Raw genomic sequence first — 24,745 nt, forward strand, 5'->3', positions numbered from 1 at the left:
CGGTGGGGAGAGGGAGAGAATTTCCAGCAGACTCCCTGCTAAGCACAGAGCCCGAGGTGGGACTAGATCTCATGACCCATGAGAACATGACCTGAGCTGAAATGAAGAGTTGGATGCTCAATCGACTAAGCCACCCAGGCGCCCCCAGTAGTAAGTCTTTAAAGAACCTGGGTGTCTTTCCATTAATTTAGATTTTTAACAATGTATTGTAGTTTTCAGTGAACAAGTGTGAAAATATACATATAAAAAGTTTTTGCTCTTGGTTCTCTGTCCTCTGGTTCCTCACACAGAGTTCCTAAGACCTTCATAATTTCCCAAAATTATAAGAGCACTAAGAGTATCTTTTTTGTTCTAATATTTGGTCTTTGACCCTGGTACCAGACACAGATACCTTGACTTAAGACCCTTGTAATTTCCTGAGTGAAAGCAGTGTCTTGTTTTAATGAGGTGATTCCTGCTGTGCTCCTGGAGAGAATGGAGGCTGGTCACCAGAAAGCTGAAAAAGCATGATCAGAAGCTTGGAATTTTTAGGCATTTTCCATCTTCTGGGAAAGGGAGAAAAACTGAAGACTGAGTTAATGACTGATCATACCTATGTGATGAAGTGTCCCTAAAAATCCCCAAAGTACAAGGTTCAGAGACTTTCTGGTTTGGTAAATATGCCAGGAGGGTGGCACAATGTAACTCCATGGAAACAAAAACTCCTGGGCTTTGCACCCTTCCAGACCTTGCCTCATGTATCTCTTCATCTGGCTGCCCATTCAAATCTTTTACAAGTCCTTTGTAATAAACCAGTAGTCTAGTAAGTAGACTGTTTTCTGGAGTTTTGTGAGTCAGTCTAGCAAATTAACTGAACCTGAGGAGGAGGTTATCAGAACCTCTGATTATAGTCCATTTGGTCAGAAGCACTGGTGACAACCTGGATTTGCAACTGATGTTTGAAGAGTGGGGATGGGGGCTGGCAGGGGGAGTCTTAGAGGACTGAGCCCTTAATCTGTGAGGTCTATGCTAATTATGGTTAGAGTCAGAACTGAATTGAAACGTAGGACATCCAGCCGTAGAACTGGTTGGTGTGGAAAACCAACAAATCTGGTGCCAGCAGTATTATGAGTGTTAAGAATAAAGAAGAAATATAGGAGTGATTTTTCCTAGAGAAGTTTTATATTTATTTTGTTACTATTAATTCCTAAGTATTTTATTCTTTTTATGCTACTACAATTGGTATTTATTTTCAAATTATTTATCACTAGCATTTAGAAACATAATTGATTTTTGTATATTGATCTTATATTCTGCAGCCTTGCTGAACTCATTATTAAGCTCTAACAGGTTTTTTTTTTTTTGTGGATGCCTTAGGATTTTCTCAATATAAGGTCATGTTTTCTGCAAATACAGACAGTTTTACTTTTCTTCCAATCTTATTATACATCTTATTTCTTTTGCTTGCCCTAATGACCTGGCTAGAACCTCCATTGTAAAGTTAGGAAGGGCCAGAGTGGACATCCTTATTTTGCTGATCTTGGGAGAAAGCATCCAGTCTTTCAAATTAAGTATGGTATTAGCTGTGGATTTTTCATAGATGCTCTTTACCAGGTTCACAAATTTCCCTTCTATTCCTAGTTTGTTGATTATTTTTTTATCATGAAAAGGTCTTGCGCTTTGTAAAATGCCTTTTCCGCATGTACTGAAATAATTATGTGGTTTTTGTCCTTTATTAATAAAAATTTAATTGATTCATTTTCATATACTGAAATAACACCACATTCCCAGTAATGTTTCTAATATAGAAAAGTTTTATGAAAATTAAAAGCACTGTTGACATCCTTGTTAACATCTTTGCTTAGTATATGTGTATTTATCTATGTATAATTTTATACAAAATGATGAAAGTATCACTCATTTGATAGGATCATTTGATCTTTGTTGAAAATGTTACTTGTCAATGGCTGCATAGTATTTATAAGTATGTATAATTTAATCATACCCCTTTTGTTACAGAACAAGGTTGACTCTAATACCATCTATTATTAAAAATACAATGAATATTCTTTTTTATTTCTTGCATAATTATCTACAAAAACTGGATAACTGGATCTAAATTCTGAACATTTAGGGGCACCTGGGTGGCTCGGTTGGTTAAGTATCTGACTCTTGATTTTGGCTCGGGTCATGACCTCAGGTTCATGAGACCGAGCCCTGTGTCAGAGTCTGCGCTGGATGTACAGCCTGCTTAAGATTCTCTTTTCCCCCTCTCTGTGCCCCTCCCTAGTCCTGCTCATGCTTGCACTCTCTAAAAAAATAATAAATAAATAATAATAAATGAATTCTGAGTATTTAGCTTCATGAGATCAATAATATTGTAATAACATTATATGGTGACTATACTTATTGTGGTGAGCACTGAGTAATGTATACAATTGTTGAATCAATAGGTGGTACCTGTGAAACTAGTATTATGTTGTATGTCAATTTTATTTCAATAATAAATAATAAATAATAAAAATAAAGAAAAGCTTCATGGTATTACTAAATTGCCATTTAGAAAAAGTGTTCCATGTTTAATTCACATCAGCACTCTTTAACTGTATTTTTTTTATCAGCATCAGGCACTAATCCTAACTTTTTTATTTACAGTTCTTTCAATTTGCACTTGTTTGAGTCCAGCTAAGATTCAACATTTGTTCTGGTATTTTGGGAGGACGATTTTGATATACGTAGACTATTTTTCTATAAAAATAAGTGCATCTGTTTTTCATAGACTCATAAAACTTGCTGACATTTTAGCTGCTTTGGTAGTATGTGATAAAACTTTGTCCCCTTTAGCTTTTCAGCCACTTGATTTTATATTTTCAGACTTAAGATTTAAATCAGAGGGACTCTTCCCTCATGACTTTTTGGTATTTATATTTAGAAATTCCTTCCCTAACCTGAGATTTCTTTTTATCAAGCTGTTTTTCAACTCATTAGTCACCTGGAATAAATTTTTATATGGTATGAAAAATGGTTCTAACTTAATTTTTTTTTTTAAAGATTTTTACTTATTTATTTGACAGACTGAGACCACAAGTAGACAGAGAGTCAGGCAGAGAGAGAGGAGGAAGCAGGCTCCCTGCTGAGCAGAAAGCCCGATGTGCGGCTCGATCCCAGGACTCTGGGATCACAGCTTGAGCCGAAGGCAAAGGCTTTAACCCACTGAGCCACCCAGGCGCCCCGGTTCTAACTTAATGTTATACCAAACTGTAAACCATGTGTCTAAACACCATTTACTGAATTATTTATCTTTTCCTCACTGTATGTAGCTGTGCCAACTTTATCATGTACTACAGTTCACTCCAATATCTCTGTACTTCCCACTGTGCTCCAATGAGCTGCCTGCTTAGTGTTTTACCAGTACTACCCAAGGAAAAGAAAAATGAAGCACAAAACAGAGAAGCAAAATGAATAACCAGCCTCAAACTTGTAGCGTTGATAAACAAAGAATGCTTTGCCATCTCAGCTGAAGAGCACACAGATCTTGATCCTGGGGTCATGAATTCAAGCCCCACATTGGGTATAGAGATTACTTAGACAGATATACTAAAAAAAATTAATAATAAAGTTGATAAACATAAAAAACAAATTCCAAATAGCTTTGGGAATACATGACTAAACTCTGATTTTAATTAAGCTTTGCATATTCTCCAGATCCCCAAAGGCTTTTAACTTTTTGGTAAGGGAACAGAAGCTGGATGGATACAAGGCCAAAGCCCTTCCCAACTTTCTTAGTAACCAGTAATTAAATGTGGCAGTAGTGCAGAACTATGAAAATTCTACAGGCAAATCGTCAACTCAAGAATCGTTCCTCTGATCAAGATGATTAGGAGGATTACAAAGGAAAAAGTAAAAACAAGGCAGCTTCTTTGGACTATCCTTAACTAGCAAGAATGAAATAGAAATGATTAAGATATCACCATCATCCTGACTTCCCTGAGACCATAATGCAGAATACCCCATAATGAGCTGTCTTACCTAGTGATGCATAGGAACCTGGATTTAGGGCACCTGCACCTAACCGTCCACTTCGCACAGACTGCCCGGCAGCATGATGTGCCTTAGCACCAGCAGCAGCATTCACATCAATGTCACTTCGTGAACGCTGCAGGCTTCCTGGAAGGGAACTGGCTTTGCTGCTGCCTGCTGATACTACGGTAAACAAAGCATAGGTAACCTATGTTATTTAAATCACTGCGAACGGCATGAAAATTATATAAACCCGAAACTGTCATGAGTTAATCCATGATGACAAATGGTCAAAAAGGAGGCAGGGTACAAATGAACACTACAAAGTACAATATTTTAAAGTAAGAATGTTTCCATTTCAGTCCTGTTGCAACTACATCTTCTTGGACAATTTTTTCAACTCCTCTTCCTCACTTTCCTCTTTCATAAATTGAGAAAACAAAATTCCTTTATAAATATTCTTTAAAAAATATCCTTTATAAAATTTACACAACCATTTTGTAGATCAAGAGATGGTGCTCATGACTGATTCATGAAAATGAAGCAATGTACATGATAAACAGATGGCAACACTGTTATTTTTTACTATCAGAAAAATGCAGGGAGAACTACTCCAGGATATGGTTAGTCAGAGAGTAATGCAGATTCCACCACTCTTAGGCAATGCAAATTAAGTCATTAAATTTCTGGTCTTTAGTTTATCAGTTTTTTTTTTTTAATTTTAAATTTTAAATTTTTTATAAACATATATTTTTATCCCCAGGGGTAGTTTATCAGTTTTATAAAGAGTTTTATAAAGAGTTATGATCCATGAATAGGCTTTGAAATCAACAGAATGGGTCATGACCAGCACTGTAAAGAACTGAAACAAAAGAGAACAGAGTGCATCACAAGTTAGGGTAAGTAATGCTTCAGGGAAATTGGATTATGCCACATACTACGTAATACATATATATATAGTATATACTACATTGTATATATTATGTGTAGTGCATGTATACAGTGTATACAGTCTACAAACACAGCTACAACATACGTATGTGGTGTTAGGTTTCTATGTAAAATATGCTATGACTTGCTTAAAAAGGCAGTTTACCTCTTCCAGCCACAGTTGATGGGTTTGCTGTAGACCATTTGGAAGAAAAAGGGCGACTGCAAGGTAACAAGAAAAGACTTAGTAAGAAGATGTAATTTATTACCCTTCTCAAAACAATTAATGAAATAGTATTGAATTTCCTGAATAGCTTACTTCTAATTTTATTTTTCCTTTTACAAATTACTTGAGAACAGTGGTCACCTATCAGTGGTATCTCAGCTGTGAAGCAAAGATGAAGTAACTAGCAATGAAGAGATTATAAACTCTACCAAGACAGGCAACCAGCTTGCTTTTGTTCACTCTGGTCCTCAGCACCCATTACAGTGCTCACCACAGAGGATGCAATAAAGCACACTCCCACATTTGTATTCTAAGATGTTTTCCTTAGGAGGAGAGACAGTTATCACTAGCACAAATGGAATTCAGCATGACCAAAGCCCATTTCACCTAAGCCATACTGGCTTGTGGCCACTGGCAATTCATGCCATTATCACGTAAGTATCACACCACCTACAGCAGTGCTGCTGAGCATGACTGCATGGGATAAGAGAAATGAGGCTAAGAACTACTGCTGAGGATAACACGGTTAGAAAGCAAAACAGCTCAAATCCTCTCAAAGAATCTACCATCTCCTTTAGTACCTTTTAATTATAATGCCATTCTGCAGTCCAGAGATAAATAATACATCTAAATATGTAAGGGGGATTAGGAAAGTATACCTATAAATCTTAAAACTGGGGGGAAGGGAGGCAAAGACTCCAAACAGGTTAACATCAGAGTACTGAAAAATATTCTTTAAGTCATTATTATCAAACTATAAATTTGGTAGTTGGTTATTAAACCCAGTATTGTATTATTTTTTATAACTGGCCCTTAAAACTGCTATTCTATTAGACTGAGGCAGACCACTTCAAGGTTCACAGAACTTAAAGCTGGTTATGTTTAAAAGATGTTAATACTAAATAAGATTAAATATCTTATTTAGGTACTTGCTATTTAAAGTACGGTCTATACTCAAAAAGCAAAGATATTGTCTAGGAACATGTTAAAAAATGCAAAATCTCAGGCCCTGTCCTAGATCCGCTGAATCAGATTATTCATTTTAACAAGATCTTTAGATGATTCACAGGCACTTTGAAGTTTAAGCAAAGTAAATAGAAGTAAAGAGAAAAAAAAACAAAGCTCATTTGCAGTGAAGATTTTAACACCAATTTAAACTGAAGTTTGGATAGGTTAATTATTCCTACAATAATTATACTGAAATCGGATCATATCTGCTTTTCTTGTGAAAACCTGTAAGTCACTGCATGTTAGTCCAGGACTCACAAGACCCTGTGAGAGCGTCCTTGAGTCTCTGCCCTAGTTTGCCTCACTAGACTCACCCTGGTCCCACTTCCCCAGAGAGGGCGGGGTCAAAGTCCTAAAGGGTCAGAAATCACAGAGAGGTAGCACACATTCTGTGAGGAAACCTGTAGATACTGGAAGCCACGGCTTGGGAATAGAGATGGCACTAAAGATTTTAGCAACCTCATAGGGCTGGAGAGATAGAAAATTAGAGTAAGGCTGCCAAGGCAGCAAGGGTCTGAGGAAGCCAACATTTAATGATGAGAATGGAGGGGCGCCTGGGTGGCTCAGTGGGTTAAGGCCTCTGCGTTCTGCTCAGGTCATGATCCCAGAGTCCTGGGATCAAGCCCCGCATTGGGCTCTCTGCTCTGCAAGGAGCCTGCTTCCTCCCCTCTCTCTCTCTGCCTACTTGTGATCTCTGTCAAATAAATAAATAAAATCTTTAAAAAAAAAAGAGAATGGAATTATATACAGAACTGAGTCAGTTACTAGGGAATCTGGCCCCTCTAAAGGGATTTGCTGAAGTTTTAAGCTTTGCAAAAGATGACACAGGAAAGCAGTGTGTTTTTACCAGTCACACAGTGCTGTGTCAGAGTTCTGAAGATGACTCCCGAATCCCCATTACAGTTCCTCCATTATAATGCCCTAGAAATGGTCTGCTGAACTATTTTAATAACCCCAAAATGAACTATTTTGGGGTTATTAAAAAATGTATATAAATCAGTGTTTCCCAATATTTTTTACAGACATGAAAATACAGAAACAAAATCTGAATCACTAAACTCTTCATCCCAAAAGAAGCTACACAGGCATGCAACTAACCCTTGAGGCACAGACCAAAAAAACAAAACAAAATGTATAGTTGACCCTTGAACAACACAGATTGAACGGTGTGGGTCCATGTCTACGTAGATTATTTTTTCATCAAATACAGTACAGTACAGTACAGTGCTGTAAATGTATCTTATCTTCCTATGGTTCTCCTAAATAACATTTTCTTTTCTTTACCTTAACTTTATTGTAAGAATACTACACATAACATATATACAACATAAAAAATATGTGTCTATTGACTGTTTATGTTCTCAGTAAGGTTTCCAGTCAACAGTAGAGTACTAGTAGTTAAGTTTGGGGGGAGTCAAGTTATATGCAGATTTTCAACTTCATGGGGGTGTAGACACCCCTACTGCTCAAGGGTCAACAGTACATTCCAGTTATCATTCTTCCAAGGCTTCAAGTGAAACTAAACAGATACCCAATCATCTAATTTGAGGAACTACAAAGGTTTGGAAAGGAAGAAATCTGTGATATCACTTATATGACCTTACTTGAGACTTTCCTGTGAGCTAGAAGATGATCTGTCGGACTGTGGAAGAGATGCTACACTGCCAGAACTCTTTAAGTAAGTCTGAAGACTCTTCTGATAGGATGGCTCAAGGGAATTATACAATGTTTCAGCTTCACCAGGAAAGTGATTTCTAAGACCCATATATGTCCTGTAAAACAAATGAACAAGCAACAACAAAAAAGGGAAAAAAGAACATAAACAGCTTTACATAAAATGTATACATTCAGGGCGCTTGGGTGGCTCAGTGGGTTAAGCCTCTGCCTTCAGCTTAGGCCATGATCTCAGGGTCCTGGGATCGAGCCCCACATCAGGCCCTCTGCTCAGCAGGGAGCCTGCTTCCGCCCCCACCCAGCCACCTCTGCCTGCCTCTCTGCCTACTTGTGATCTCTTTCTCTCTGTCAAATGAATAAATAAAATCTTAAAAAAAAAAAAGTATACAGGGGCGCCTGGGTGGCTCAGTGGGTTAAGCCTCTGCCTTCAGCTCAGGTCAAGATCTCAGGATCCTGGGATCGAGCCCCGCATCGGGCTCTCTGCTCGGCAGGAGGCCTGCTTTCCCCTCTCTCTCTCTGTCTGTCCCTCTGCCTACTTGTGATCCCTCTCTCTGTGTCAAAAAAAAAAGAAAAGAAAAAAGAAAAAAGAAAAATAAAAAAGAAGTATACATTCAAGAATGAAGATGAGACCATATTAATATATTTACCACATTATCATATGAATACCTTTAAAAATACATTTTATTTATTGAGAGAGAGAGAGAGAGAGAGGCAGAGAAAGGAGGAGCAGAGGAGGTGAGAGAAAGAATCTGAAGCAGAATCCACACTGAGCACAGAGCCTGAGGAGGGGCTTGATCCCATAACTGCAAGACCGAGACTTGAGCCAAAGCCAAGAGTCACATGCTTAGCCAACTGAGCCACCCAGGTACCCCTCAAGTGAACACTTTCTAATTTAACAAGTTTTGGTGGAAAGCTGGTAGGCTTTTGAGAAAAGTAGATCTCTGTTCAAAACCTGGCTGAGATCCTTACAGTTCGTGTGGCCTAAAGTACACCCCCAAATCTCCAAACTTTTGTTGCCAATCTATAGAGATACCACCTTTACAGGATCATTTTCAAGATTAGATAGTAATGTATACCAAGTGCCCCACAGTATCAGGTAATTAGCACATTCTCAATAAATGAGTTATTTTTATTCACAATGAAAGTGAGGATGTTATGAGGGAATAGGAATACTAATGATCATACGAATGACAATGTGAAGTCAACTGTTAGCCTTTGGTACAGATTTTTTAAAAAGCAATCTCTACACCCAAAGTAGGGCTTAAACTTACAACCCTGAGATCAAGAGTTGCACACTCTACCAAATGAGGGGGCCCCATATATCTAGTACATTTTAATGGAGAAAAATCTACCTTGAATTTACTAAAGAGTTAATCAAGTAGAATACTTGAGACACTTTTGATATTCTCATTCTTCCAGTATGATTCCTTTCAAAGAAAAGATCCAAGTACATTTACACTGTCACGAAAAAACATTATAGACTTACTTTCTTGCCTCCACTCTGGCCTCAGCATCAGCATCATGAATTCCCTTCTTAATAGTTTCAACCAAGACAGCTGCATGTCTATAAAACAAAATAGCTCATTTAAAGATTTTATTATTTTTAAGTAATCTCTACACCCAACATGGGGCTTGAACTCACAGCCCTTGAGAGTCTCATGCTCTACTAACTGAGCCAACCAGGTGTCCCCAAACACCTTTAGATTCATGAGTAAAACTATATTTCACCACAAATTATACTTATTACCTATATGTTACGCATCAATCACAAAGGGGCAGGTGAGATAAAAAGATTAATGAGTACGCATTAAGTTTAAGATTTTCTCATAATCTACTCCACACATTTCATCCGTGTATGGTTTCCTCCTGACAAGTCAAACATTAAAAAGCTGAATTATATTTATAAGTTACATTATGTTTATAACGTATATAAGTATAGTACCCACATTTTAAATTCTTTTTTTTTTTTTTTTTTAAGATTTATTTATTTGACAGAGAGAGAGAGAGATCACAGTAGGCAGGCAGAGAGAGGGGGGAAAGCAGGCTTTCCGCTGAGCAGAGAACCCAATGTGGGGCTTGATCCCAGGAGCCTGAGATCATGACCTGAGCTGAAGGCAGAGGCTTAACCCACTGAGCCACCCAGGCGCCCCCACATTTTAAATTCTTAATGAATAAAAAAACCCCTTTGGTGTGGTTCCTCACCAACCCACCAATGTATAAATGATATGCTAACAGTATAATTAGTTATGATCTGAACTAACTGAATAGTAGCTGCCACAAAAGAACTTAAAGGAAACTTGGAATTACATCATGCCTGTATTAAACAACAAACTTTATTTTTTAAAAAAAATGGGCTGTTAACAGGTTTAACGATTTCCATGAAAATGGAAAATCAGCAAGGCATTCAGTGTAAATGCAGGTATACCAAGGTGTATCAAGCTTCAAACCTGAAATTACTACCACGTAAACAGCCTACTACCTAGTGACTAACTAGCTGTGCATATCTCCTCTTGTTCATCTCGGAGCTACATTAGACTTTGCTCCGTACACTCCTGACCAATGACACCTGACAACTGGTACAGAGAAACTTTCCAATGAATCTTTTCTTAAAATCTCTCTCTTTCCTTTGAAAATCATTTATTATTTGATTAATTACACCTCAGGAAACTAAGGTCACTTGTCTGGAGATATATTTTAAAATTTCTGCCCAATTGAATCTTTTATAACCCATTCTACTTAAGAGCTCCTCACTCAACCCACAAATAAGGAAGAAAATCATAGCTGCACAACATAAGAGGAGCCACACTACATCACAGCTTTAAAGGAAAACCAGTACAAGTAACTTTTAAACAAAAGGAGAAATAATGCAAAATCAAAACCATCCACTTCTAAAGAACTGGTGACAGTGGGGAGAAAAGGGAAGTAGGAAAGGAAGAGTCAATGCATACCTTTCCAATGAATGAGTCTGCCACTCTTGTAACAATAAATCTAAAAATTCAAATGAACGCCTGAAAAATAAAAGCAAATTATAACCAAGTGTTATAACATTATATTAAGCTATATTAATTTAAATGTTAAATTCTTATGTAATACTGAACTTTGTTTTCTGAACTAAAGTATAAGACTCTTTTTAGTTATTTTAACTGTCAAATACCTAACTTTAAGATTTCAACTATTCCTATGCTAAATAGTTAAAAAAAAACTTCAGGGTTCCCCATAATTTTACCTTAAAATGTGTCAAATATAAAAATTTAATATTTAATTTAAGAAATACTTATCAAACACCTACTCTGCACTAGAAACTGAAGATATATAATGGTGACCAAGAAAGATGGAATGGATCTTCCATTTCTCCATGTTTTCTTAAATATGCATGATTTTTTTAAAAAGATTTTATTTATTTATTTCACAGAGAAAGAGAGAGATCACAAGTAGGCAGAGAGGCAGGCAGAGAGAGAGGGGGAAGCAGGCTCCCTGCTGAGCAGAGGGCCCGATGTGGGGCTCGATCCCAGGACCCTGAGATCATGACCTGAGCTGAAGGCAGAGGCTTAACCCACTGAGTTACCCAGGTGCCGCTTAAATATGCATAATTTTTATCAAGTATTTACATCTTTTCTCCTAAGCCTTCTAGTTCTCAACTTCCTCAACTGTGTCATTCTTGAGTTTCTCTTCATTTTTGGCAACTGATAACATACTTCTCTCCTCTTTTTTCTTCTTTTATTAATACTGTTCCTCCACCTTCCCTTAAAAAGGTGCTCACCTGGTTGGTGCCGCTATCAGCCCACTTCTCTTTCACAGTCTTTACTTGGGAAACAACATCTGTATCATCTTTACCCTTAGCTCTGACTAACAGCTATGCTTCTCACATCTAGGCCTCTATCTCTAGCACTGGTTCTTCGATTTGGCTGTTAAGTCAAAGTTTCAAGCAGTTCATGGTAGAAATGGACATCCCTACATAGAAAGAGACTGTCAACTCAAACACTACATACAAAAGAACAAATTAATTCTTACCCTCTCGAAGCCACTCTTTTAGCCCATATTATATAGATTAGAAAATGAGAAACAGGGAGGTTAAATTAACTTGCCTAAAGGGACAGGACCAAACCCTAGCATTCTGATTCCAGAACTTATAGTCTGAAGCGCACCTGATATCACCTTTTCATCCATATCCAATGATCAAATTCTCATTTCTATACCCCAAATCACTTGAATTAGTTCCTGATTAAAATCATCAATCAATTATCATCAATACAGCTCTAGTTTAGACCCTGCCCCTTTTACATAAGCTACAAGAATTCCTACTTAATTAAGCCAATTCTCCATATCTCTTTTAATCATTGGTCATAGGTGAAATAAAAACTAAGATGACATTACCTTCTCACCAAAAACTGTCATGGTATGGAGGAATGTCAAAATTTCTCTTTGTAGACATTCAAACTTCAACCTAATCTTGCCCTCCCTACAAGTACCCTCCACCCTATTAGCTTCTTTTCCTAATGACAGTATATTTATTATGCGTTCAGGCCTCAATAGCCTGTTTGATGGCTCTGTAACACTCAGCAAGCTTACATCTCTGTGTAGGTTACACCCACTCAATTCCCCTACAGTTATTGAATTGCTCTCCATTTTCAAGGTAATTTTATGATGTATTTCCTGACTTTTCTCTGTCACATTCTTATTTCTCCAGTTACCATTTTCCTCGACATAAGATTGGTAAACCTCTTCTGTTTACAGAAGGGCCAGACAGTAAATATTTTAGGCTTTTGTAAACCACATACAAGTCTCTATCTCATATTTTTCTTTTTTTCCCTCTTATAACCACCCTTCAAAAATGTAAGAAATAATCTTTGCTTGCAGGCCGTACAAAAATAGACTTGGACAGATCTGACCAGCAAGCTGTCATTTGCTGACCTTAGACGTAGGAGAGCGTGATCAAATAACTACTGCCCAAATCTGAACCACTTAAAGGCAGTAACATCTCTTTCAGCTTCTTCCTAGCAGTCAAAGTACTTAAATGCATATTTATAAAGGAAAAATAATGCATATTTATCAAGAAAAAAGTTTTTTTTAATAATTTTGTTTTGTTCTCAAACAATATTTATTGACACAATAATGACCAAATGAGTAAGAACAGATTTATAAGCATACAACAGAAATAATATCAAAACATGATCAGATAGGACTATAGCTTAAATTGTTGTCTTCCATTGCAAATATAAAAAATGTAGTTATACTCTTATGTCTACTGTCTTGCAAAAATCACTTAAGATGATGGTTTTGAATAAAATAAATCAAGTCAATATAATTTTAAAATAGTTAAGAAACTGAGATCAAGAAAAGATGGATATATGTATCAAATTAGTATATAAGATATGGTACTTAAATGTATTTTTAAAATTATTTATTTCTAAAATTTATTTTTAATTGTACTTGACATACAATATTATATTAGTTTCAGGTATGTAACATAGTGATTTGACATTATAAAATAATACTCAACACAATAACTATGTTATGTGTTATGACCTGTCACCATACAAAGTTAAACAATATTACTGATTATATTCCCTATGTTGTATTTTACACATCCCTGTAACTTATTCATTTTACAACTCAAACTGGTACCTCTTGATCCCCTTCAATCTATTTTGCCCATCCACCTCCCCTCTGGCAACCATCAGTGAGCTCTCTGTGTTTGTTTACATTCATTTGCTATATTTTTTAGATTACATATGAAAGTGAAATAACAGTATAATTCAATTTTGTTTTCTTTTTCTTTCATTTTTATTTTTTAAGTAGGCTCCATGTCGGGCATGGAACTCAACGTGGGGCTTGAACTCATGACCCCTAGGTCAAGACCTGAGCTAAGACCAAGAGTGGGACATTCGACCAACTGAGCCATGCAGGTGCCCCTGATTCAATTTTTGTATGTATTTATGTATGTATGTATGTATAATCTATGGATGTATGTATTTCTTTATGTGAATAAGTATTCCCAACACCCAACCTGGGGCTCCAACTCATGACCTCAAGATCAAGTCACATGCTCTTCCAACCTAGAAAGTCAGGCATCCCTGATTCTTCACAATTTTCCTGAACAAATGTACAGATCTTGTTTTTGTTGTCTTTAGTATTGCTGGCGACACTGATGACATTAAAAACAGTAGAAATCATAAGGAGAGACAAAGACTGACAGATTGACCTAATATGGCTATTTACTCTGTTCCAAACACTACACTGAATTCTACTAATGTGCATCTATCTCATTTTATCCTCACAATTCTATGGGATCAATATCATTAGCCCTACTACCATATGTAGATACTGAAGTTCAAAGCAGCTTAAATTGCCCAAGGTAGGACAGTCAATCAATGGCAGTTGCAGGACTCTAGCGAAGGCCTGACTCTGGATTCCATCCTCTCTGAAAACCAAGCAACCAGTGGCTCAGAGAATCCAAAGCTTAATATGATAAAACTGAAAAACATGAGTGGTTATAATAATCATTTCATTCTTTTCTCTCTATAGGGCATAAAATAAAAAATTTACTAAGGTTTCTAGAAGGCAAGAAATTACTGACAACTATTTTTGCACCAGAATAAGAAGTAAACATAATACAGTATTAAAGCTATACTAAAATTTTTTCCCCTCAAAACTTACCTTCTTACAGGAACTGATTTTGATGTGCAATTGCTTGTTATTAAAGGTATAAGTCTGGGTACATGAGTATGCTGAAAAAGATGTTTTAGAAAAAGTTGAAAAATACTGTCCACTTCATATAATCCCTTCTTCTATTTGCCTTACAACCAAGTATTTAGATATATTAGAACAGAATGAAAAAAACCAAAATCAGATTTGGAAAGAAATTAAGACTGTCAGACAGCTCCCCCAATTAAAGTAACAGTAATGATGACATAGTTTCAGGAGGACAGGTGTAGCCGAAAAACCATTTAAGAAAGAAAAGTTAATTGTGTAATTGCAAAGACCTGTTAGGACAGTGTACTTCTAGGGAGGGAGCACTAGAGGAACTGGGCATGCAACTGTCATGCTCTCTTGAGGTGCGATGGCTACTGCTAGCGGAAAATAATAACCAAGTCATCAAAGCAAGTAACCAGAGTGAATCTGCACACCTGACTACTGGGAATGCACTTAGAAATGGTGATTTTAATGTAACCTTCATTGTGACTGTACCACAGCTGTCTAGAATTCCGTTAAAGTCCAACAGGTACATTTTTTTAAAAAGATTTATTTATTTATTTGAGATAGTGAGAACCCATGTGCCAATGTTGGGGGGTGAGACAGAGGGAGAGAGGGAGAGAGAGAATCTCAAGTGGACTTCCTGTTGAGTGCAGAGTCCATGATGTAGGGCTGGATCACACAACTGAGATCATGACCCAAGTTGAAATCAAGAGATGGACGGTTAACTGACTTAGCCACCCAGGTGCCTCAACTGATATAATCTTCTGATTTTTACTACTCATTCTTAAATGCTCTTCTTTAGTGAAGTAAACATTAAAAAGTACAAAAGAGACAGAAGAATAAAATAGTAATCTAAGCATACATATTTGATGCTTCAAATATCCCCCTTTTTCTTCTGAGCTAATGGCACAAGATGGATTACCTAGGAAACAGGCTCTGACATGAAGTCTAGCATACAGGATATTAAGAAGTACCCTCAGAATCAACACTTGCGAAAGGGAGGTAAAGAAAGCAGGAACTGGCAGACAAATCAATCTGATTCAGCCATAGAATATCTTCGCTAAAAGTCTTAAGGGGGCTTTGAAGTTAAAATGGCCCTTCAGAACAGTCTTGAGTTAGTTTAAAATGGCCAAAATTTATACTTCCACATCAATCAATTATTGGATGTGGACCATAAAGCGAAGGGACAAGAGCTTTGAAAAGGCAGCTCTCTGCAGCTGAGGCAATCCCTGAAAAGAAGGCCGCTAAAGGCTGTCTGCCAGTAGTGCTTCCAATATTGGAAAAACAAGTCTTTCACTGAAGGAGAATATGTATCACATCTGTGTCTGCTATAACTAACTCAACCAAAATAAAAGTGCAAACCTTTTTTTAGCTATTATAGAGGAAAACCACCAGTAGACCTAAAGTTGTTTAAAATGAGGATTATACAACACTCAGCATAGAAGGGCTCTGTGAACTTGTTTCCTATAACACCCAGAAGAATCCATTCCCCAAACACTGCTATGGAGTTAAAGCCCAAGGAGATGCCCCAGTCACAACATACTTAATAGGTCTTACCTACCATTCTCTTCCTCTCTCTCATAACCTCCCCAAAACCCTACTGTTAATTAGCCCACATTCAACACAGTGGCAGGGATGGGGAGATACACTGACCTATTACTACACCATATTCAGGGGACCTATACCAAAGGAAATGAAAAAGTGAACCTCATAGTTACAGATGAAGCATTTCAACCAAACACCAAGTCAGATTGAAAAATAAAAAGCTTCTTTAGAATTAAAAGGAGAATTACAAATCAAATAATAGCATTCTAAGGAAGCAGTCCTCTGGGAGACCAAACAAAATACAGAAAACAGAAAATAACACAGAACAACAAAAACCACTTGATTTATATTTACAGTGAGATGACAGACTAGTGTATCAAGAATATCAAGCAAGCTTATGAAAAATGAGAAATTTGAAAACAATGTATTATGTGTAAAGCCCAACATGGATACTGTCACATAAGCAGAATTTAAAGAAATTTTTCTTGAGAACATATACAGCTATAAAACAAAAGACAAAAAATTATTTAAGAAATAATAAATGATACTGAGGTTCCAAAATCTGGATAAGACTAAAAGAAGAAAAAAACCTGACAAAGAAAACAGAAGCAACAATTAAATGATCCATTAAAATTAACACAATTTAAGGAAAATTCACCTTCATCAGAAATCCTTATCTACTGTGGAAGGATAGCACTAATGGAGGAAGACTCCTAGACCTGCTATAGGGAAACTTCTAAAACAGATACTATTCTGTAAAACTTCCTAAAATTTTGTTTTTGTTTTTCCAGAAAAGAAACAAATGATATCCTACTTCTTAAACAATAAAAAAATTAAGAAAACAATTCTGAACAAAACTCAACAATTAAAAACCATTTTTTAAAACTTTTTAAGTAATCTCTATACCCAACAAGGGGCTCGAACTCACAAGATCAAGAGTCACCCGCTAGCTGTGCCTGGGTGATTCAGTCGGTTAAGTGTCTGCCTTCGGCTTAGGTCATGATCTCAGGGTGCTGGGATCAAGCCCCATGTTGGACTCCCTGCTCGGCAGCCTACTTATTCCTCTCCCTCTGCCTGCCACTCCACCTGCCTGTGTTTGCTCTCCCCCACCCTTGCTGTGTTAAACAAACAAATAAATAAATAAATAAATATCTTTTAAAAACACTAAATCAAACAAATTATGCAGAACCAATTAAAATATGGTTAAAAAGAGTTTACTAACAAACAGAAGTCAGGAATGAAAGTAAAAAACTACAAGTTTCAATTGCTGAAAATGAAAATGTTTTTGTTCAATTTAATGGTTAAGGGAAAAACAACATGAATGAGATAAAATGTAAACTTTAAAATGTGAGGGAAGTAAAACAGGTTTTATTCTTTACTGATCAAGATCTTTATTATCAAGAATAAGAAACTTCTAAGAAAATAAGAAACAGGTAAGAAAAAACACTATGAAGAGAAAACAGAAATGACAGGGAAAAAAACCCACTATTTCAAAATGGTAGTAGTAAAAAACTTTGACCATACAGAAAATAAAATAACTGTTAGGAAAATGAAATTGACAAAAACCTAGAATCAGAATTTGCTAGATAAAGTATCTTCTTAAAAAATGGATGAAGATTGATGAAACATCAAGCAGGACTTAGAGATGAATAAAGTATTCCATAAACAAATTCCATATTCTGCAGGTACTAAAAGACAACTTATATAAATTAAGGATGTACTGGGACACAAATAAAATTCAAGGCATTCACTGAAGAAGAAAATGTATAACAAAATTCTCTGATCAGAATGTAATGAAATCATTGGTGACAAGAGTAACAACCAACTGAACATGCAAATAATATCATTATTCAATTCAAAGAGGACAATGAAATGAAAATTGTAAGTGATAAATATAAAGAGAATTTGGTAAATCTAAATCACTCTGATGCTGCCAATGCCAAACTCAAAAGAAAACCTACAGCCTTATAATACTAAACAACAAAAACTGCAACAAACTATCTAAGAACATACCACAAAACCTGGGCGGGGGGGCAGGAGGGGGAAGCGAGCACAAGTCAAAGAAAGGAATTAAGAAGCCTAAAGAAACCAAAAGACTAGAAAAAAACTGAAGAACACTCCTGAAAAACAATAAAACTAAACCATAAACGGGGTGCCTGGGTGGCTCAGTCAGTTGGGCATCTGTCTTTGGCCTGGGTGGTGATCTCTGGGTCCTGGAATTGAGCCCTGCATCAGCCTTCCTGCTCAACCAGGAGCTGCTTCTCTCTCTCTCTCTCTCTCTCCCTCCTTCTGCCCCTCCCCACCACTGGTTCTGTCTCAAGTAAACAAACAATTAAAAAAAAATGATAATGCCTCTGGCAAGTGTAAAAAAAATAATATTGCAACACGACAAAATGGTAATTGAATTCACAGTGGTAGAGACTTTTTGTTACTTAGGGGAATACAGTATACAACCTCATGCCAAAGATTCTTAAAGTCCATATAAAAAGGATATCCTAGGAAAATACAAGTAACAATTCAAAATGAAATACAAAAGTACCCAGAGTCTAAAATACTAGAAAAGTCATTAAAGAACTTCCAAGGTCAGCAAGCCCTAATAACAGAATAATGTAATAGAAAATATGTGAAACAGGAAAAGTACAGGAAATTCTATGAAGGCTCATATATTAAAATGAATGCCAAAATCTTTTTTTTATTTTTTTATTTTTTATTTATTTATTTATTTTTTTATTTATTTGAGAGAGAGAGACAGTGAGAGAGAGAATGAGCGAGGAGAAGGTCAGAGAGCGAAGCAGACTCCACATGGAGCTGGGAGCCTGATGTGGGACTCGATCCCGGGACTCCAGGATCACGCCCTGAGCCGGAGGCAGTCGTTTAACCAACTGCGCCACCCAGGCGTCCCCTGAATGCCAAAATCTTAACCTAAGTATTAGCCAAATGAATCTAGCAGTATCCTGATGTACAAAGGCCAAGCAAAATTCAGGTCATGAATGTACAATGGATAAATAAAAAGAGAATCATTTTTAAAGATATCAAATGGATAGCTGGTTTAAGATTAAGATTTCACATCAATTCCTGATCAAAATTTAGCAAAAATATTTTACAGGGAAATTCCCATAATCTAATATAGAGTATCCATAGAAACCCACACCTAACATCATATTTAAAGTACTCCCATTAGTCTCAGAGGCAAAACAAGTATTTCAATAATTCCTACTACTTTTCAACACAGTTATGGAGAGGCTGGATTTAGAAAAACTTAAAAAAGTATTAAAACAGAAAAGGATTCATAGCTTTCTAAATAGGCATTTAATTTCACTGCTGAAAAAAACCTTCTGGTGTAGCAGTATTAAAACGAAACTTCATTTTGTTTTTTTAAAGATTTTATTTATTCATTTGACAGACAGAGATCACAAGTAGGCAGAGAGGCAGGCAGAGAGAGAGGAGGAAGCAGGCTCCCCACCAAGCAGAGAGCCTGACGCGGGACTCGATCCCAGGATTCCGGGATCACGACCCAAGCTGAAGGCAGAGGCTTTAACCCACTGAGCCACCCAGGCGCACTGAAACTTCACTTCTTTTGTAAGAACAAAGTGATCAAAGAAACTGAATAGGCATTTGGAAAACAGACCCATATACTTAATGGAAATTTATTATGTGAACAGGCTGGCATTGTAAGAAAAAACTGAATTATACATGCCATTGAGTCAAGTGGTTTTGTATTTTGGGGGCAAATCATTTTAGATACCTATACTTCACAAGAAAAGAAAATCTAGTTCTATCTAAATGTAAAAAGCAGTATTATAAAAGTTTGAAACAAATGAATATTCTTGTAATTGTGAAAAGGTGAAGGTCATTTTAACTATAACAAAACCCACAACAAGAGCACTGTCTCAATACATAAAAATTTAAAAGTTCTATATGTAACAAATAATAGCTTGAACAGTATTTGAAGAACTGACAAACTGGTAGAAAATCATACCTACAACATCTATAACACAGAAGAAATATACTTATGATACAGAAAAAGACCTTCGAAATCAGTGAGGAAAAAATGTACAAAGAGAGTAACTGGCAATCCACAGAAGAATTCTGAAAGGAAATAAATACCAATGTGTCTAGTAATCTAAGAAATGTGAAGCAAAATATGAGATAATATTTCATTTATCAAATTATGAGGCCTTTAGGAGACAGATAATACACAATGTTGGAAAAGGATGGGGAAAAAGGACTCCATGAACTTCAGGGGGGAGAATGATGAGGATGACTTAATGTTACTGTCCTTTAACAGACAACCAATCTGGACATTAAGAAAAATTATACAAGATGATATCGGGAGGGAGACAAACCATAAGAGACTCTTTTTTTTTTTTTTTTTTAAAGATTTTATTTATTTATTTGACAGAGAGAAATCACAAGTAGTCGGAGAGGCAGGCAGAGAGAGAGAGAGAGGGAAGCAGGCTCCCTGCTGAGCAGAGAGCCCGATGCGGGACTCGATCCCAGGACCCTGAGATCATGACCTGAGCCGAAGGCAGCGGCCCAACCCACTGAGCCACCCAGGCGCCCCAGCCATAAGAGACTCTTAATCTCACAAAATAAACTGAGGGTTGGGGGTGGGTAGGGATAGGGTAGCTGGGTCATGGACATTGGGGAGGATATGTGCTATGGTGAGTGCTGTGAAATGTGTAAGCCTGATGATTCACAGACCTGTACCCCTGGGTAAATAATCCATTATATGTTAATTTTAAAAAAGAGAAAAAAGAAAAATTACACCGGTGGACAAGGGAAGCTTCCAGTACATTAAGTTTAAAAAACAAGTTAAAAAATATTATTTATATATGTAAAATATTGTATTTTGTAATAAATACAGTTTGTATGGGCATAGAAGTTTGGAAAAGTATATATTGAATGACTTTAATGATTAGTTGTAGAAGAACCAGAATTTAAGAGGGAAGATATATTTAAAAAAAAAAAAAAAGAAAGAGGTAAGATTTATTTTTTTAACTGTTTTTTGGGGGCATATTCAAGATATGGAAGATAAGAAATACTAAGACTCTGCCTGTCATAGCAGTGTCTATAACATTCTTCTGTTTTACATTTGTCCATTACTATCTGTAACACAATTACACACACACACAGACACACACACACACGTACACATTAGTACATGTATGTGTATACTATATTCTGCAGGCAAGCATGTTTACTTGGTAACCTTCACTATTATTTAAATGTTCTATAATAACTGTAATAACCATGTACTGCTTTTACTTCAGAAAAAGTCATTCAAAAGTGATTTTCCTTTGGGATTAAAAAAAAAAAATGACTTATTTAAGTATATTGAAACCAGAGGGGAGGAGTGAGGGAGAAAGACAGAAAAGAACCTACCCGAATGATGAATCTGATAGCTGCACATCCAGAGGTTGCCATGACTTTTGCACTATTGGGGACGAGATTAAAAAGGGTAGGTACAATGGCTTCAGCGCCATGATCAAATTTGTTTCCCAAAACTGTCGAAAGATGTCTACAAAGGAAGACAAGAACAAATTTTTAACATTAAGTATAGGTAGGAGTATATAATTTAAAAACATTCTCTTACTGAATTAACTTAAAGTTTTTATTTCAACCACTTCTAAAGGCAGAAAAACAAAAGAGCAAAAGAAGTGCAAATATTACTTCATTTCCTTGTTTTTCCCACCCTTTAACTGTAGGCCAAAGCTGAAATTTGGCATTTTACCATTTCTCTCCTTTAAAAAAGATTTATTATTTAGAGAGAGTACGGTTATTTAGAGAGAGAGTACGGGGAGGAGTATGTGTAGAATCTTAAGTAGACTCCATGCTGAGTGCAGAGCCTGCAGGGCTCAATCCCATGATCCCAAGATCATGACCTGAGCCAAAATCAAGAGTCAGCTGCTTAACTAAGCTCCCCAGGCATCCCCACTTTAAAAAAAATTTTTTTTTATTTTGGCAGGGGCCGATGAGGAGGGAGGGACAAGCAGACTCTCTTACATCTTTGGTGTAGGGTTTCAGAATTCTGGACTGAAAACACAACTCGACCATATACACTAGTTAGTTGGGTGACCCTAAGAACATCTGTCTTCTCTTTCCAACTCGGAGTTAAACAACTAAATTCGGTCTTTAACTGCATGACTTTAGTTAGGACACTTAAGAAGGATGCTCTTATCGCTTGCAATTCTGGCAATGGTTGCAGTTTTGGTTACTTTCTTTCTTTCGTTTTTTTTCAAGGCAGACAGAGAGAAAGGCGGAAGCAGGCTCCCTGTGGAGCAGAGAGCCTGATGCGGGGCTCGATCCCAGGACCCTGGGATCATGACCTGAGCCAAAGCAGAGGCTTTAACCCACTGAGCCACCCAGGTGCCCCTAGTTACTTTCTGTATATTTAAGTCTTCAAATACACTTTTGGGATACAATTAGCTAAAAAAATTCAGGTTCTTGATTAACAGAGATATTCAGACCTATTTTCTAGTGTTCCGCTAAACTTTCAAATTCTCTAATGTTTAGACTTGTGGGCAAAAAGGCACCCAGAAGTGCCTGGGTGGCTCAGTCAGTTAAACATCTGCCTTGGGCTCAGGTCATGATCCTGGGATTCTGGGATTAGCCCACATAAGGGTCCCTGCTTCTCTCTCTTCCTCTGGAGCTCCCCCTGCTTGTGTGCGCTTTCTGTCAAATAAATAAATAAAATCTTAAAAAAAAAGAAGGGGACCTCAAATCAAAAGCAAGAAGGTACCACCTGTGTCTGGATAGTCTGGTCTTCCTTTAAAGAGTGTTTTGTTTAAAAAAAAAAAAAAAAAGAGAGAGAGAGAGAGTTTTGTTTGGGTAGGCAGGTGATGTACTTGGGAATTAGCTTGATCTGTATCAGTTTATCAGGAGCCCTACTTTAAAACTTAGTTTAGTACTACTCCTATACAGTGGCCTCTCTGGGATCTCTACCAAATGCCCTGGGTATTCAACTAGGTTTCTCCATTATGGCTCATCAGAACTTGAACATCTCCCAGCCCATATGAGCTCTGGGAACTGTTATTTACCTTATAGCCTCCAGCACTAGTTCTTTCCCATCCTCAGGGAGTTGCACATTTTACATGCACAGGTAAGTACTCAACTAGACTCACGGGATCCCTTATGCTGTTCTCTACAGCTCTTTCTCTGTTTCTCTCTCTACTCTCCAGGATTCTGCTCTGCAAATTTTAACCACTTTAATCTTCAGAAACTCAGTCTCTGTTTCATCAACTCAATCAGTCTTGCTCTGCTTGGATGCTTCCTCTCTTCTCCATGGTCCAGAAAGTACCTCCAGGTCAAAACTGTGTTGATCATACTGCTCAACTGACCTGTTTCTTTCAAGAATCATAGTCTTGCTCTGTCTGTCCACTGCCCATTATCTAGAAATATCTGTTTTACATGTCTTATCCAATTTTCTGCAAAACAGTTAGCTCCTTACCAGTTATTGCATCATTGTTAGAAGCAGAACTCTCACCATGGAATATTTTTCAAGGTTATAGTTTGTAGATTTTTGTTCTCCTTTTCACTTTTGCTTTTAAAAGATATCCAATTATATTTGTATACTGACTTGTATTTAGCATCTTGCTAAAGTCCCTTAATTAAAATAATTTCTCTATATATTCTTGTGGTATTCCATGGATAACTGTATCATCTGTTAATAACGGCAGTTTTGTTCCTTTTCTAGCAATCCCCATAGTTTTTATTTCCTGGGTTGTTTTTTTTTTTTCCTCCCTCCATTCTGACCAGGACATTTATTGCAATTCTGATTAGAAATATTAATAGTAGGCATTTTTGTGTTCCCTAGCTTCAAAGAATGCTTATATAACAGCAGTATGCAGATCAGAAGTAGAGGTAAAAGAAATTTCAGTGTTGTACCATACTAGAATTTTGTTAAAATATAAACATGCAGAATAAATTTGAATCTTGATTAAGTTAATGATACATTATAATTCCAGGATAATTGTTAAAACGTCAGAAATAGAGAGCTTAATATCCAAATTAGTAAAGAGAAAACAAAGTTCTCAGACCCATTAATTTTCTTCTTAAAGATTTAGTGACCAAAAATGCACACGTAGGCTTTATACATATAACCGCATTTTAATGCTCATATAATATTGTTAAGAAAGATTAAAAAAAAAAATCACACAAATGGAATCTATTTATAATAAAAATTACTTTCAGATTACATATATGCTGTTTTTGGGTTGTCCCGCTTTACTTAATGAGCACTAAATCACTGAGTACTGAATTAATTCATAAAAAACATTTATCACAGAAAGAACATACTTACGCTACAGTAATGCAAGCTTCTCTAACCACTTGGGATCTAAGATCTTTTGCTGAAAGTTTAAGTGCTCCATCCAACAAGCGTAAATGTTGGAAAAAGCAGTCATATTGTGCAGCTCCAGCAACAAGCAATGATCGAATTTTCTTAAGCTGAAGTGAAGAGAATTTTCATTATTGACATAGAGTGTCAATGTAAAAAAAAAAATAAAGTTACCAAAACTCATCATTTGAACAAAAATTTAAAAATAACATTTCATTATGTTTTTATAACTATATTCAGACATTTTAACAGCATTAAATGTGTCTTACAAATAAACATGCAAACTAAAGAAAGTTTTCTGAAAAAGAATGTTATAGATTTAGTTATAT

At 36.5% G+C, this 24,745-nt stretch overlaps 1 protein-coding gene across 46 annotated transcripts in view; it reads right to left on the reverse strand.

Moving 5' to 3' along the window:
- CLASP2 (cytoplasmic linker associated protein 2) overlaps nt 1–24,745 on the reverse strand; it is a 180,396-nt gene that overhangs the window by 80,335 nt on the left and 75,316 nt on the right. For all 46 annotated transcript variants that reach the window (XM_044252774.1, XM_044252775.1, XM_044252773.1 and 43 more), the window contains 8 exons: nt 24,381–24,526; nt 21,464–21,599; nt 14,495–14,565; nt 10,786–10,845; nt 9,324–9,401; nt 7,768–7,935; nt 5,096–5,151; nt 4,009–4,182 (listed from right to left, as the gene is read on the reverse strand). In XM_044252774.1, coding sequence (XP_044108709.1) covers nt 4,009–4,182; nt 5,096–5,151; nt 7,768–7,935; nt 9,324–9,401; nt 10,786–10,845; nt 14,495–14,565; nt 21,464–21,599; nt 24,381–24,526 — 889 coding nt within the window. The remainder of the gene's footprint in view (nt 1–4,008; nt 4,183–5,095; nt 5,152–7,767; nt 7,936–9,323; nt 9,402–10,785; nt 10,846–14,494; nt 14,566–21,463; nt 21,600–24,380; nt 24,527–24,745) is intronic.

Source organism: Neovison vison, chromosome 6, assembly GCF_020171115.1.
Source record: "Neovison vison isolate M4711 chromosome 6, ASM_NN_V1, whole genome shotgun sequence".
NCBI lineage: Eukaryota > Metazoa > Chordata > Mammalia > Carnivora > Mustelidae > Neogale > Neogale vison.